Below are 17,060 nucleotides of genomic sequence, written 5' to 3'. Positions count from 1 at the left end.
TCTCTAATTAAGGATAGAAAAATTTTCTTACAAACCCAAAGTATTTATAGTATTTATAATAAAATTTTACGACTCTTCTAACCAATAGCTTAACGAATCTTTTAGAATAATAAATACAATCTAATAATACGAGTACGAAGAAAAACAATAATTTATAATTATTTTCTTTACTCGTTCTATTTTTGTTGCAATGACATAAAAGTTTTGCTCCAGTTACGTCACGATCGATGCAACGGTAGAAAGCACGAGCCGAGCAATGTCGAAACGTCATAGATCACGTGTTCCAGGAAAGTCTATGGCGAGTTTGTCGAAGACGGAATTACTTTGAAATGTTTAATTTAATTGTGTATATATGTTTGACGATTGTTTAAAAAAAGCTGTAATATTGTTTTCTTCGTTACAAGTTTCTTTATAGCTTTTTTTTTTTTGTTTTTACGAGTTAAAGAAATGGCATTATCGTTATTAAAAGTCAAGGAAGAGATGAAACAACAAGGCGAAGAGACGGCTTTGAGAATGTTCACTGACGAAATGGGAGGTAAAAAATCCGTCCAACAGCAGCAAGAAACGGAAAGTTTACTGAAAGAATTAGAAAGTGACGGTAGATATTTAATGGTGGATGTCGGTTCGAACTTGACGAATAAGAAATTTCAGAGAGATTTGGATGGCGTAGTAAAACGTGCCAAAGATGCAGGTAAAGACAATGCGTGCGCTATTTACAGCATTACACGGTAATTTATGTAATTTTAGGTATAACAGTTGATAAACATACGACCTCGCTTCTCATTTAACCAATTAGTTTAGAAACTGCACCTATTTAATTAATGCAATTTATGTTTTCGAGCTCTTTAAATGTCATTTTGGGTTTGACATTGAAATAAAAAAGGGGAAAAAAATATATATATATATTCAAAAGTTATTGAACGTAATTATTTAAATCAATTGCCGAACCGTGGATTTTTAAAATAGTTTTTATAAAACTTGGCATGAAAGTAGAGCAAACTTATAATAAACTTTTATTTTAAATGGTGTTAAATGTTTTGGATGCCAGATTTTTGTTTTTAACCATTGCCAAATTTTTCATTATAGTTTGTTGGTCACTGCTCTGTCTCTCTACTATCTATCAAAAACTTCTCTAATTTTTCCTATAAACTAATTAATATTTCTTAAATCAATTAGTGGGTTATATTATATTATAAATTATTATTATTATAGCCGTTTCTAGCCCGATAATTCGGCTTTGGTTGGTGTATTGGTTATGTTACTTTATTGAATAAATTATATTTTAATTAATAGAATAGATAAAATTTACTTGGGTTTGTGATTTGGTATTCACTTGAGATATATTTAAATCAAGTTAACCTAAACATAAATTTTATTAAGTAATAATCTATAAAAAGTAAGACGTGAACAGATAATTGACCCGTTTAAATGTCAGATGTAATACATTATTTGGGTTTAACTTGTTAAGCCTAGATAATGTAATATATTTATATAATAATTGTTTTAAAATTTAGCAGAAAGTTTTTAATACATATTTGTTTTAATAACCAAAATTAAACGTAAACTTTTTATTGATTTATTACAAATTATATTTCATAATGTTACATTATATAAACATGTTAGAGAATAATCATATTGCTTATATTAAATCTTATGTTAATAATACATTATTCCTTGTCAATTAACATTTTAAAACAAAAGTTTTGTATAAATTTAATTTTATATAATTGGAATGTACTGCTCAGTATTTCATATTATTAATATATAATTTATTAAATTTTGTTTAGTTATTAAAAACCATATTGCTAATAAAATTTGTAAAAATTTAATGAAGTTGCTTTCACTTTTAATTTATCACAGGCATTATGAAAATAATTGTTACTGGTACATCAATTCATAGCAGTAAGGAAGCACTTAGATTAACTCGTTTATTTCCAGGTTCATTGTATTGTACAGCAGGTTTGTATTAAAATATTTCTTATATTTATCTGGAATGTTTCGTAACAATAATAATTTTTGTAATAATTATTACTTTAAGGTGTTCATCCACATGACGCAAAATCGTGGACTGCTGAAACGTATGACACTCTTCGTGAAATGGCTTCTAATCCTGAATGTGTAGCAGTAGGAGAATGTGGGCTTGATTTTAAAAGAAATTATTCGGAACCAAATGTTCAAATTGAAGTTTTCAAACAACAGGTAAATTATAGAATATATAATTAGTTTTTGAGTATACACCAAACTCCCACTCATCTATGCATGGATTATCCATTTTGTAGGTTACCCATGCATTGTCAAAATATTCGAATTACTGTAAAATGACAAAGTGTCATAAGTAACTTTCAGCTTTTTGATAGAATCATATTTGTATGCTATAAACAGCAGATTTGAAAAAATATTCTACTAGTCCTAAAATTAAAATATAGTAATTTGGAAAAAAAAAATGTAATTATACATGAGCTAAATTTTACATTTCTACGTGATATCTTTGAATTAGAAGAAATTTACATAAAAATTTCTTCTTCCAATAGTGAGACTATTGAAAGAAGATATAATAATTTTATTAAACAGTTTATGAACAAATTTACATTTTATGTTTACTGTGAATATAAATTTCAGTTTACGAAACTTGGGACTCGCACTTACAGAGTTGAGCTGTATCTATATACTGTAGTTTATTTAAAAACTTTGGAAAAAAAACCAGATAATTCAAAATAGCCCTCTAAACTATAAAAAGAAAAAATTATTCAGTTTTCTATGCACACCATGCACTAATTAGCACAGATAAATGGAAGTTTGATGCAGTTAATTTTTTTTTGATAATATTAAAAATTAAGTTCCATAAGTTCCCCAATTTATCAATATAAGTAAAGAAAAATGACAATTTTAAGACTAAAAAATATAGTGAAAGAATTCTGAATGGTGAAAAAGGAAAACAACATGCAAAGTTATTTCTTTATAAAAGTCGTATTTATATTTTTATTAAAAGAATTCTTTTTACTGTTAATTTTCAGATGGAGAATTGTTACTAAGATTTAATTTATTTAATAGTTACAAAAAATATCTTAAATGAAATATTATTATTATTCAAATAAAATTGTATAATAAACTGCAGCCAGGAATGCAGAATGTGTATGAGGTTTGGGAAAATTAAAGCAGTCCCAGGGAAATTTGCAGTAGTAAAAATATTATGTACGAAAATAGCTGCAAAAGATGGAATAGTGTCTTGGCTAAGTGGAGAAATTTGTCAGAATGCAAGGATTTTGTGTTTTAAAAGTGAAATTCAAACATTATTTACTTTGTTTCTAATCAGTTCAGTCACCTGTTATATCATTGCCTACTTACACAGTTATGCACTTGCCATAAGGTTTAATCAGTTTCAGTTACAGAACCACAGTTTTGATTTTTACAAAAAACTGAAACCAAATTGAACAGAACTTAAAAAAATTTTTTTAGGTTCTTTTTAATTTCAAGACACTTTTTGACACTATTTAATGGGTAAAATTTTATGTCAGCTTGAATTAAAACAAAACATTTATTTCCCCATACAGATTTTCCCATTTGCAAATTAATAAACTGCATTTTAAAACTGTTTCCTGAATTGTCTGGATTAAATAGCTAAATAAAGTTTTATCATTATATGAATATTATTATTCCTTTTTATTTTTTCTATGGTTTTGGGTATAAATTTATTATTATGTGTATTATTATTATTATTTTTATAAATTTATTAAATTTATAAAAATATGGTCACATTTTAAAAAAAAAGTGATGATAAATGTCTATCAAAAGTGTTTATTTATTTTTTTTTATTTAAAAAAGATATTTTAAAATAATTTTTCAGAGAAAATTTTACAATTCATCATCAAAGAAACTTTTTGTTTTTGGACATAAAATAGTCTGAGCCCTGTGCTAAAAAATAGGTCATGTGTGATGTCAACTTCAATTTTATTTCTATTAATCAATGTATTATATCAAATTTATTATTGTATGTGCTATCCTAGGATGATGATACACACTTAAACTAGATAGGTGACATTGAGAAACTTGAGACAGTAGCGAGGTTGAGGCCGAAGTTTTAAATGCGAAAACATGTACATCGGATGTTTGGCGCCGCTTTCCTGTAAGCCAATTGTCAAACTTATAGTCAAACACCATTGTCAAATTTATAGTTTGACAATGGTGTTTGGAAAGTCAGTGGAATCATGCTCAACATTCCAAATGCCAGTGTCAAACTTCTAGGCTTACAGGAAAGTGGACTACAAAAAAGCATTTGATAAGATACGGCATGATAAACTACTAGAAATCCTTTGTAACCTAGTACTAGACAAGAGAGATTAAGATCATTAAAAATGCATATTGGAATCAGAAAATAAAAGTTAGATTGGGAAATGAAGAATCTGAATGGAAAAGAGGGGTTAGACAGGGCTGTGTACTTTCACCAATCCCATATAATTTGTATGCTGAGTACCTAATGCGGGAGGCCCTGGAAGATAGAACAGAAGGTGTAAAGATTAATGGGATAAGCATTAACAATCTCAGATATGCAGATGACACAGTCATTCTCACTACATCAGAAAAAGAACTACAAATACTGTTAAATGAACTAGTATCAAAAAGTGAAGAAATAGGACTCTCAGTAAATACAAAGAAGACTAAGACAATGTACATAAGTAAAGATAAGTACACAATAAAGATGAAATGCAGAGGGGAGAACCTTGAATAAGTAGATAGTTTCTGTTATTTGGGGAAAAGATTTTATTCAGACAATAATGTATCAAAGCAAACCAGAAGCAGAATTGGACAAGCTAAAGACAAGTTTAACCAGATGAGAAACATTCTGTGTGAAAAGAAACTAAATCTACAATTAAGACTAAAAATGCTAAAATGCTACATTTGGCCCATTTTGCATTATGGATGTGAGGCATGGACACTACGAAAAGATATGGAGAGGAAAATTGAGGCCTTTGAGATGTGGGCAATCAGAACAATGTCAAAGATCAAGTGGACTAGTAGAACCACTAATGACAAGGTGTTACAGATGGCAGATACTAAAAGAGAATTAATAAAAATAATAAAGAGGAGAAAGCTAGCATACTATGGACACTTACTGAGGGAAGAAACACATGAAATCCCCAAACTCACATTAGAAGGAGAGATTGAGTGAAGATCAAGGGGAAGAAGACGAGGATGGATGGATGACCTTAAGGACTCGACAGGACTAGATACTGAAGAAACTATTTATAAGACTCACAATAGAGATTCGTGGTATTTGCTGGCCACCAACCTCCTCTAGGAGAAGGCAGAATAAGAAGATTAGTTTGTTAGTTTGGCTTCCATTCTTTGAAATTTGGCCCAAACAAGCTAATAATATTAAAAAAAATTTTTTTTAAGTCAATTCTTACTCAGGTCAACAAAGAAAAATTTTATTTTAGTTACTTTTTATTAAATAATTACTAAGTTCGCTTTTTTTCTCCTCATGCCCTCTATCGGTCAGAATCGGCATATTGCTGACAGGTGCCACAGTTTAAATTTAATTAATTAATGAATTAATATTTGAAAAAAACTGTATTAACATCAAGTGTCATCCACTACAAGTTTAAAAAAATGTATTTGAACTTGAGTGGATGAATAAAAAGTATTTTATTAACAATTGAAAATTTGAACAAGATATATAAATATATAGATATATATAGGGAGAGTGTGAAGTAATAGTAGGAATTTAAAAAACTGGTGGCACAATTAAACAGAATTGACTGTATTTTAATTGACAAAGTCCACATTGTTCCAGAAGCTTCCCATTATTACTAGACAATTGAAAAGATGGTAACATGGTGCCATCTAGAGGCAATGAGGGATGAAAAGTCAGGGAAGTCAAACTTTGATACTTGACTTCCCTGTTGATTTCTGAAACAAATTATGCTAATTTTATGAACCTTATTTGTCCATATTTCATTGTTGCTACATATTTTTCTTTTTTTTTTTTTTTTCCTGGCAGGTCAACTGCATTAGTATGATTAATTGGTAGTTACTAACTGTTGGACAGATTTAAAAAGTTAAATAACTAATCAGAATTGAGTTCAAATATTTCTTTACATTTGAATTTTAACAGTTTAATAAATTTAAATAGGGCAGCTGTCATACTTCCTGTATAAAGATGTATTTATGATGTTACTATCTGTTCAGGCATATATGATATTTGGACAGTTTTAGATCTGAACGAAAGTTTTTCAATTTCCTTAAAAAAGCAAAATCTGAGAGAAAAGTGAATGATTGTATTCATTTAGCACCAAGACAAAAATGATACATGTATTCCATCATTAAAAAATAAACTACAGTAACTGTCCTTGAATTCAAATTTTTCTGTTAAAATAAGTTGTTTTTTCATTAAGGATATTGTTTGTTTTGTTTTAGAAAATCTATTTGTTTAATTGAAAGTTATGAGATTGGTCATATATTAAAAGACCCAAAAGACCTGGCAGCATAGTTTTCTTTTTATAACTGGTTAGACCAGGCACTCTGGCCTTCCTAGACCCTTGTGCCACAAAACCTCAAATCCAACCAATCATCTTTTTTTTCTTTTGCAAGCTATGGTTTACAATGCTGAACAAACTGCACAAGATCAGCCAGTTTGTTTCCAATTCCAGGAATTATTGTTACCATATGTTGAATTACTTCCATTTGAGAAATAACTTCTGAGATACTGGGGAGTTTACAATGAATTGATTCTTCCTCTTCTACATCTTTGACATTAGTCCCTAACTCTGCCAAAATTGCATCATTTGTACAGTCTATAAATAAATATAACTCCTCATCAATAGCAACATATTCTTCTGCCTCAACATCTATGCTGTTGCCACTAATACTGGAATATTTTTGTTCCTGGAGTCTCTGCTTTATGGTACCACAATCATGTTACCAGCCTCACTGTCATGACACCAGATCATCATTTCATTGTTGGATAACACAGGCATGTCATCCTCTTCAATAAAGACAAAGTTTTGCTTCTTTCAAGCATTCTTGATTGTAACAGGTTGCAAATTCTACTAGCAGCTGGCAATTGTCTCACATGCTGCTTTTATACTTATGTTACAGGGATTTGTGTACTTCCTTTCAATGTTTATTAACATACTCTGCACTAAATAGAATCTGTACTTTGATTTTAAAACATCGAATTATTCCCATACTGCACTTATGCACAACTGGAAGGAAAATAGCATACTTTAACATTGTGTAATGATGGTATATCTATATGAACAGTACTATTATCTACTAGAAGAACTATTTTCTTTTATATCATCTTGTCTGTCTATCATAAACAGCCACTTGTTGAAGATGCTTGTAGTCATACAATGTTTTCCATTGGCATCATAATGGACTGAAATAAGGAGTAATTATGAGTGCAACAGAAGGTAGGAAAATTAAAGAAAAATACTCTGAGAAAAGAAACCTTATCTGACATACATCTCATGTTCTTCAGACATCTGGGTTTTGCTGAGCTTCCAATTACAAGAGGTGTTAATTTGTCCATCCCTGTTGAGTTGCAAAACAAAACAGTGATGTGCTGTTTTGATTGTTTACCACCCTTGCATATTCTCTCTTAAATGCAAATCTTTTTTGGATATCAATTGAAAAAATAATCCAGTTTCATCTGCATTGTAGATGTTGTCAAGTTTCTTTCAAGGATTTCTTTCATTTTTTTTCAATGCCAAGAATTTTCTTCTTCAAGTGGCACTGTTTTTCCTCCCCTGAAGCAACCTAAGATAATATCATGAAGCAATGCAGCCATCTGTTTCGTGCTGTAAATTCCATGTCTGTAATCATCCTTGCAAAATGTGTTGCTTTTTGGCACAAGACTAATTGGTACATTCTGTGCATGCATCTTAGTAAACCAATAAAATGTTGCACTGTCAACATCACAATTAGGTGTCTTCAGATGTTTCCAAGAAGGATCTTAAGTTAAGCAAGAGAAGAACAAATTATCACACAGGTGTTAATTACATATAAATACCACTATATTTGCAAGCACTTTCAACGTGCTATAAAACGCTGTCTTCAAGCAGACACAATCTTAACAAAGATTTTGAGTTAAAACTAATGGCCCTAGTCCTTTAGTTGTTCTAAGTTTAGTTTGTTCTAAATGTAAAGATTTTAAATTGACACGTGCATGGGTAACAATGCGCATGTGCCATAATGTGTTGTATAGGTGCCGAGAAGGAGCTAGAGATAATGCTTTAATCTTTTATATAAGCTGTCCCAAGGCAACTCAAGCAGGCTGTTACATGGATTTAGTAAAACGGTAAGGAGGGCCCTCCCATACGCCAGGCTCCTCTGATTGCAATACCTGAGCATCGAGACAGGGTCTACAGCAGGGTGTGTTGAGTTGTAACACCATCCTTGTTAGTTCAGTGTAATACCTGTCTTTCCTGATGGAATGTTGGTGTTGGGAGATGCGCCAAGATAACATTCTGGTTGTCGCTCTTATGTAGTGGGTGTGAATACCAGATGTGTTTTCCAATGGAATAGAGTATGTCCTGGACTTCTCTAGTATGGAAATAACATACCTGTCATTGCATAGCAGCCTCCTGAGATTTGGTCATGGAATGACTGGCAGAAATAGCATGTGCAGTGTAGCTAGTGGATCTTAAGTTTCCATCAGCTACACTGCACTCTATTTCCTTCCATTTCTTTAAAAATTTTGCTATGGTTGACTGAGTAAAGCTATACTTCTTTGCAACTTCTGTTTGTTTTATTCCCCCTATCAATATCTTGAATGAAGACTAAACATAGTTGAAAACAAAAAAAAATTGCATCTAAAATAGTACAGTAGAAGTCGTTCTTCAGGTTAAGCCTTAATCCTCTCCCTCTCCCCCTCCCCCTGAGGGGGAATGTCCAAAAATCCCTTTTTAGTGTGCGTTTTCATGACGTACCCTGTGTACCAAATTTCACCTCTTTAGGTTCAACGGTTTGCTTTGGGCAATGATGAATCACTGTCAGTCAGTCAGGACAAGTAATTTTATATATTTAGATAAAGATAAATTATTGCTCTGTAACACTCATTTTCAATTTTTGTTTTATATCCTGATGTTATTCATTCACACAAGTTTTTTTTTTCTAGCATATATAATTCTGTGTTTTGTTATCCAAATTTTAATTTATTTGAACCATGTCTAGTTCTAGTTAGTTTGGGTAATTGGAGTTGTACTATATCTAAAACAAAAGATTTTGATTCAATTTTGCTTTATGGAGAATTGTCCTGAATGCATTCATGATTAAATATTAAAACTTCTTTTTTGAATTTAATTTTAGGTGGAATTAGCATGTGAACTCAAGAAACCATTATTTATTCATGAACGAGATGCTCATACTACATTAATAGAAATATTAGAGCAATTTTTGGATAAATTACCCTTTACTGTGATTCATTGTTTCACAGGATCAAGACAAGAATTACAGAAATATATTTCCATGGGATTTTATGTGGGTTTAACAGGTTAGTATCAAAATTAAATTTTGTATATTGTAATAAATTTATCTAAGCATTTTTAATGTAATTGGATGCAAATTTAATTTTTACTTTAATGTATGTGTTTGTATACTGTTGTGATCAAAAAGTATCAGAAATGATTCATTTAAACTGCATATATGCATGAGGGCTCATTAAATTTGGTATGACTTTCATTGATATCTAACAGTGATTTATTCATCATCTGTTTTCATTTGCAAATGCTTGTTTTATGTGTAAAAGGATTTTTGTGTCAGCAATTTTTTTTTCAAAATGTCTAGTGTAATTGAGCAAAGAATATGCATTAAATTTTGTTTTCACAACAAAATTAGAAAATGTTGCAAATGTTGCAAAAAACCTTTGACAATAGTGTATTGAAAAAAACAAGAGTTTTCAAATTGTACAAGATGTTCAAAGAAGGCAGAGTAAGTGTCAAAGATGAGCCATGCTCTGGTAGAGTACCCACTCCAACTGATGAACATCATGTCTCTCAAGTCAGATTTGGTGCTCAGTGATCATTGTTTAATAATTAGGGATATTATTGAACATGTTCTAGTATTGTTTAAATCTTGTCAAGCAATTTTAAAAGATCATTTGGGCTTGTGGCACATCACTTCTAGAGTTTTCTTGAAAATATGGAATTTTTTCCAGAAACAACAAGTTCAAGTGGCTGAGGAAATGCTTTCTTGAGATGCATTTTAAGGATAATTCATCATTATGATTGACATTTCATCATTCTACACTTTTGATACCAAAACAGTTCAACAATCAAGTGAATGGCACTCAAAAGGTGTAGCAAGACCAAAAAGATCACATCAAAGTCAATCAAAATTAAAGACCATGTTGAATATTTTCTTCAATTGACTTGAAATTGTGTATCTTGAATTTCTTCCAACTGGCCAAACTGTCAACGAATGTATTATTATTTGAGCATTTTGCAAACAATGCAAAATTCTCAAATAATAATTATAATATATAATAGAATAACAACTTGATTTATTGCAAGAAAACTCGTGGATTTCACACTATGATAATGTACCTGTTCACAATGCTCGTTCTTTGGGAGTAAGTACAAAAATTGCTAAGTAGAACTTATCACATGGGAACACTATTAGATGAATAAAATGTTTTCTTTTGTACAATGTAATGTATCAATATATGCATTTTGGGCTGTTTTTTCTTTCTTCAGTCCATATTGTATAATTGCAACTTAAAGTTTAGTTGTTTTATCCAATTTAAGATCTTAAAAGACTTGCTAAAAAAAACATAACTTAAGTTTTACTTCCCTTTTACCCATCGTTTTAAATACAAGGGATATTTTTAAAGGTCTGTTTTACAGTAAAAAATGAACTACTATACAAGTAATTTATTTTTTCTTGTATTTTATATACTTTTGGCTACTTTTCTGCATAGTTTCCATTCTTGTTGAAACATTTGTCATAGTGTGAGACCAGTTTCTGTAGATCCATGTCATAGAACTGTGCCACCTGAGAGGATAACCTTCCTGGATCAAGAGCACAATTTCCTATAGTCCAAGTTTTCTGACACAATTTTGTAAAGAATTGACCATGAAATTTGTGAGAAATTAACTGATAGGGTGTAAATGGTAAATTGTCTTTTTCCATGAATCGTGGTGTCTACTGCATTGACAGGATCATTGATGATTACAGACGACCGACCCAAGCATGGTTCATTGTGCACATTCTCCCAACCTTCTTTAATTGTTCTTACCCACTTACAAATTTTGCTATTACTCATGGCATTTGGATCATAAACTTCACAGATCTGGCAATGAATCTCTGCTGGTTTCACATTTCTTGTGGCCAGAAAGTGAATAACTGACCTTATTTCACAGCTAGCGAGCCACTTGATCTTCTTAAACATTTTCATCACACAACGTAAAAAGCACACACTGCCAACATTATTCAAAATGTTTGTGTGCAAGGGGAGCCAGGAGACATTTTAAAATGTGCATGTTTGTAAATTTGCACATGTGCAAAGATATTACCAGGATATTATAAACAGACCTTACTTTAAAAATATCCCTCATACTTCATTATTCCAGCAGTCACATGTAAGTATCATTTCAGCTTTAACAATTGTACAATATAGACTGAAGAGGGGCAAACAGCCTGAAATGCATGTCCATTTCATTGTACAAAATAATCTATTTGATGAATAAAATAGTGTTCCTGTGTGATAAGTTATACTTAGAAACTTTGCTTCTTGTTCCTTCTTTTGCCCTTTGGGAGTAAGCACAATCAAGTATTAAATACTCTGCAAGCTCCATATTCACCTAATATGGCACCATGTGACTTTTTCCTGTTTCCTCAACTAAAATTTCCCCTACATGGTCACCATTTTGAGTTGATTGATGCTATAAAACAAAATTTTATGAAAACTACTTTAAAGCATGTTTTGAGGATTGGAAAAACCATTGGTATAAATGCATTGCAGTGGGATGGAATTGCTTTGAAGGAAACAAAATAAATTCTGATGAATAAATTCAAATCTTGCATTTTATTGAACCATTCCCATTACTTTTGATCACATGGGTAAGTAAAAAAAATGTCCTAATATGCTTTCAATGTATAAATGTAAAATAGCTTAGCTTAACTTTAACCAAAATATTTTAATTGATAAGAGTACTCTAGAAGAAGAAAGAATTATTTTACAAAACAATGATAATGGTTGACAGAATCCTTAAATTACTTTGATTGGTTAAAGTTTCCAGAAAATACATAGAATTATTTTTTTTTCCACACATTAGTAGAATTAATACTCATTGTAAAGAAGAAACTCTTTAAAATAATTTAAACCATTTGATCTTAATATTTTAAAATTTATTAAGGATTGTAGGATTTTTTAAAAAAACAAATAGATATATAATATTTTCTTCTAAAATAATTTATCTATTTATTCTATAGAAAATTATAATCTTTTTATTAGGTTATCTTTGGAAAGATAAATCAGAAGACGGTATTCGTAAAAGCTTAGAAGATGGTCTAATTCCTTTAGATCGTCTCTTATTAGAAAGTGATTCGCCTTTTATGTATCCTAATACACGTGCTTCCAAACTTCCTAGCCATGTTAAAAGTGCCTTAACAGAACGCTCTGTGAGTTTTTTGCATCGTTACTGCACATTTCAGAGAAATGAACCTTGCTCTCTTCTGGTGACAGTTGAAATGATAGCTGCATATCTTAAGATCAAGCCTGCTGATGTTGCCTTGAAAACAACTTATAGTGCCTTAAAAGTATTTGGACTAAGTTGAAATAATATTATAATGTCTTAGACATTTCAATAAGAAAATTAATATTGCCAATTGTAAAAATTATAGTGCTATATTTTATTGATAAATTTTATATATTTAGACTAATATAAACAAACAATTATTTTGTGCTTTGCTATATCTTATCCTTTTTCATACAATATTAGTCTTATTTTTTCATCATATAAATATTTATAATAAATTAAAATTTTTATAATGGAGATGAAATATTTTGGCAGCTATATAAAAACTTTATTTTTAATATATAATTTTTTTTATTTCTTGTAAAAGTATCATTTTTTTATTATTATTAGCTTTAACTATTATACATTACTGTTAAATGTATTTGAATTGTTAATTACAGAAGTTAAGTCACAAAATAAATTTGCATCAAATTATAATGTGTGCTAAGAATATATTGGCCAGTTAAATTTATTTTTTTTAAACCGTCCAATTTAATAGTAATCCATATAATCTAAAAAAATATTGAATAACTATTTAATTATATAATAGGAAATTTAATTCTATTTACTATGCAGTTTTCTTCTCATATATCATGAAATATTCCAAATAGATTATCATTCTTCTCAGAACAAATGGATTGTTTTATACTTTGTAGACTAAATTATCATTTCAAATACCAATAATTTCATAAATATTAAAGGTAGTCACAACTGGCATTAAGAGCCTTACTTGTAAATTTTATTATTATTATTAATGATGAATAAAACAAAAAATGAGATTATACATGGTATTTGCAATTTTGAATTCAGAATTCAAATCACTTTGCCCATATTGTTAAATGAATTAAGTTGTTTAGTGATTTTTTATTATTATATGTAGGCATGACTTAAAAAAAGTTTGATAACTTCATTCTGTTTAATTTTTTACCTTAGGAGAAAATCAAATATAATATACTATAATTTTAAACAAAAATTTAATTTAATTTTTTTTTTTTTTTTTTTTTTTTTTTTGTTATATTTATGTATAATTTCTCTTCTTATTTAAAAATTTTTAGGTTCTGTGATTCTATTACAGAACCTAAGAAATATATTTGAAAAACTTTTGTTAAACTTAAAGTAAATCTCAATTTTGATAAATAGTATTAATTTCTTTAAAATAAATTTGAATAATAAATGGCAAAAAATGCCACATCCTTTTTAGTTAATCTTATTTGATTTGCAAATATTTTAATTATGATTTGTAACTAATTTTCTTGAAATTGAATTTCAGGAATTACACAATCGTGTTCAAAAATAAATTTTATTTAGTAAATTGAATGATTTGTCTAATAAAATATCAAGACTAAGATTTTTGGCAGGATATCAATAAATAATTAATATATGGGATGTAGCAAAGATGTGTAAAAAATGTGAGGGGTTGTAGAGATTAATTTTGAACCAAAAACTCTAGGGCCATTTTCTAATTTGAAGCATTCATTCTGAGTTACAAGTGATTTAAAAAATGTGACGTCACTTTGTTTAGCAAAATGCCGTCTGATGTTTGAAAATATTCGTTGATTGCATGTTGCATGTTAGTTTGTTATCTGTTGATTATCATCTGCAATTTTATTAATTTGTTACTTGGATTTTGAGTCTTTTATTTTCCCTTATATCCATTATAACTGGTTTTGTTACAAAAAAGACTCAAAATCCAAGTAACAAATTAATAACTAACATGCAATTATCAACAAATATTTTCATACATCAGATAGTGTTTTGCTAAACAGGAAGTGACGTCACATTTTTAAAATTGCTTATAACTCAAAATGAATGCTTTAAATCAAAAAATAGCCCTGACAAAATTAACCCCTCAAATTTTTTACACACTGTATAATACCTTGCAACAGTTATTTATAATTTTGGTGAAATTTTATAAAGTTGAAATTACTTTTAAAAAGTAAAGATATGGCTCAAAAATATACTTTGGGTAGAAGATTTTTGCCTTAGATAAATTCTTTCATTTAGTATTTATAATTTACATTTAATAATATAATATACAGAATGTTTTTGGTAGTGAAATCATGTGTGATTTCATTCAGTATTTTTGATAAACTTTTTTTCCAACCAAACATAATTTAAATGTTTTATATATTAATATAAAGTCAACTATTTATTGAAATACTTGTATATTAATATAATTAATAATAATTTTTAAAATTAATTCTTCAAAAAAATGTAATCAAAAGCTTATGAACTGACAACTAATTTCAAATTTTAAATATTCTTATTTTTGATAAAAATTAATAATAATTGTGCTGATGTACAGTTTATTTATTGCATTTGCCTGGTCATTGAGTTGTCATGTTTCTGATTTTTACATTTTGTTATAGAAATCTCAGTATTATTAATATTGAAAATGATTGTGATGTGGATTAGGTATCAACTGTATATTATTGCTTGTTTTTTTTGCATTGCTAAAATGAAAATGGTTACTTGTAATTCAAAAATCAAAGTTAGATTACTCAATATATTGTTCCACAAAATGTGTAATGTAAATTGAAATCGTATAGACTGAGACTAACATATTTGAGTTTTAAGGTTTTACATTTATCTTCCTATTTCTTGTCTAAATTTTAGTCTTGGCTTATATATTTTGTTTTTGATTCCAACAGAATCAGTCTACCACATAAATTGAAGGTTAGATGTATCTGATTTAATTTTAAATTGATTAAATCAATACTAGTAATTTAACATGTATTGTTAATAAATAAGCAAATAATAAATATTGTCTATCAAGTATTTTGCCAAAAATTTTATAGATGTATAATCATATTTAAAAATTGTACTGAAGCTCAATTATAAATAACCCTTTTTATATAGACTTTCATCATCTCAAGCTCACTGACTCCATTTAGTTTAGGCAGTTCATAATAGACAAAACAGAAGCCAACAATCTTGGAAACTGAAAAAAAATTAACAAAAGTATTCTCTTCTATATATATATATATAGAAGAGAATATAATGTATAAATTCTAATAAATTTTGTATAATTATTATAGGTGTGGAAAAAATTTACTGTTCTTATGACTGGGATATCAGTCTCATTCTTAGCCATAATAAATATTATTTAGATTGAAATGAAAAATTTTCAGTTTTGAATGCTGAACTTAATGAAGATAATAGTTAATTTCAAATACTATTTCATCTGAAAATGGTTGCCAAGTAGAATTGAATTATTTATTAAGGCCTTGACATTGATCAAGAAGTCGTAATTAAATAAGCTCTTTAAATCTCTCTCAATGGTGTTCCATACTACATTACAAAAATAAATTGCTCACAAATTATTGCATACATGCCTTAATCATTTAAAACAATTTTAAATGATAGTATTAAAATAAATTTTCTAAGTTGGATTTTATTATGTAGATGTTTAAGTATCATGGCCATAACTTTATTTATATTCTATAAAATTCAAGAAAGAATTTCTGTATATAATTTGTAATATTTATCTACACTGATTGTTGTTATATTTGCTATGTATACTTTGAGGAGACTTTATGACATTCTGTTACGTATTAAATTAATCATTGATTTAATATATATATTTGAAATCAAATGCATTTGTAAATTTCTGAATTGTATTAAAATCCAATTTTAATGAAATATTTAATTTTAAGCTGAAATGTGTTTGATAAAAAGCTTTATTGTTAAAATTGTTTTAAAAAATTCTGTTTAGAAATAAAAACTGAAAAAATCAATTGTTTTGTAAAGTTAATGGAAAACAAATATAATTATTATTATTAGTTTTTAATATATAGTACTTATAATATGGTTTAAGAAGAGTAATATTTACCTGACCTTTATTTTTCACTAAATTTGTTCAAATATCTGCTGAATTCTTGATTCTAAAACATAAACTAACCTTAAGACATTTTATATTGTAAATAAATGGGCTGCAATTTTAAAAAATTGTAGACCTATAAATTTCCATTGTCTGTCTGTCTTTCCTTAATCTCAAGAACGGTGTTAGATAAATGTAATTCAAGACCAGATATGGAAAGCTTAGGGGCAGGAGGCTTCGATTAACTATATATGAACTTCGATGGAAACTGGAAGTCACATTATTTTAATTCAAAAATTTTCCCCTGAAAAGTGTTAATGACCAGAACGACTATTGTTAAAGAAAAGTATAATGTGCAGGGCAAGTCGCTACGAATTTGAGGTGGAAAGCGCATATTTAAATTATACATTAAAAATTGCAGCCCAGCAATCATATTTTAATCTCTCCACCCCTCGACCTTTCACCATCAAATTTAATAGCATAAATCCCGATATACACACCTC

General features: G+C 28.8%; 1 protein-coding gene across 1 annotated transcript; it reads left to right on the top strand.

Moving 5' to 3' along the window:
* Positions 1-250: 250 nt before the first annotated feature.
* On the top strand, positions 251-13,605 carry LOC136975888 (3'-5' ssDNA/RNA exonuclease TatD-like). Its single transcript, XM_067271040.1, has 5 exons — positions 251-691; positions 1,861-1,959; positions 2,039-2,199; positions 9,310-9,493; positions 12,455-13,605. The coding sequence occupies exons 1-5, from the start codon at positions 448-450 to the stop codon at positions 12,775-12,777; spliced, it is 1,011 nt and encodes a 336-aa protein (XP_067127141.1). The 5' UTR covers positions 251-447; the 3' UTR covers positions 12,778-13,605.
* The last annotated feature ends 3,455 nt before the right edge of the window (positions 13,606-17,060 follow it).

The sequence above is a fragment of the Centruroides vittatus genome, unplaced genomic scaffold (assembly GCF_030686945.1).
Source record: "Centruroides vittatus isolate TY-2023 unplaced genomic scaffold, ASM3068694v2 contig_391, whole genome shotgun sequence".
Classification (NCBI taxonomy): Eukaryota; Metazoa; Arthropoda; class Arachnida; order Scorpiones; family Buthidae; genus Centruroides; species Centruroides vittatus.
Note: the sequence above shows the minus strand (reverse complement) of the source record. Positions and strands in the feature narration are given on the sequence as shown.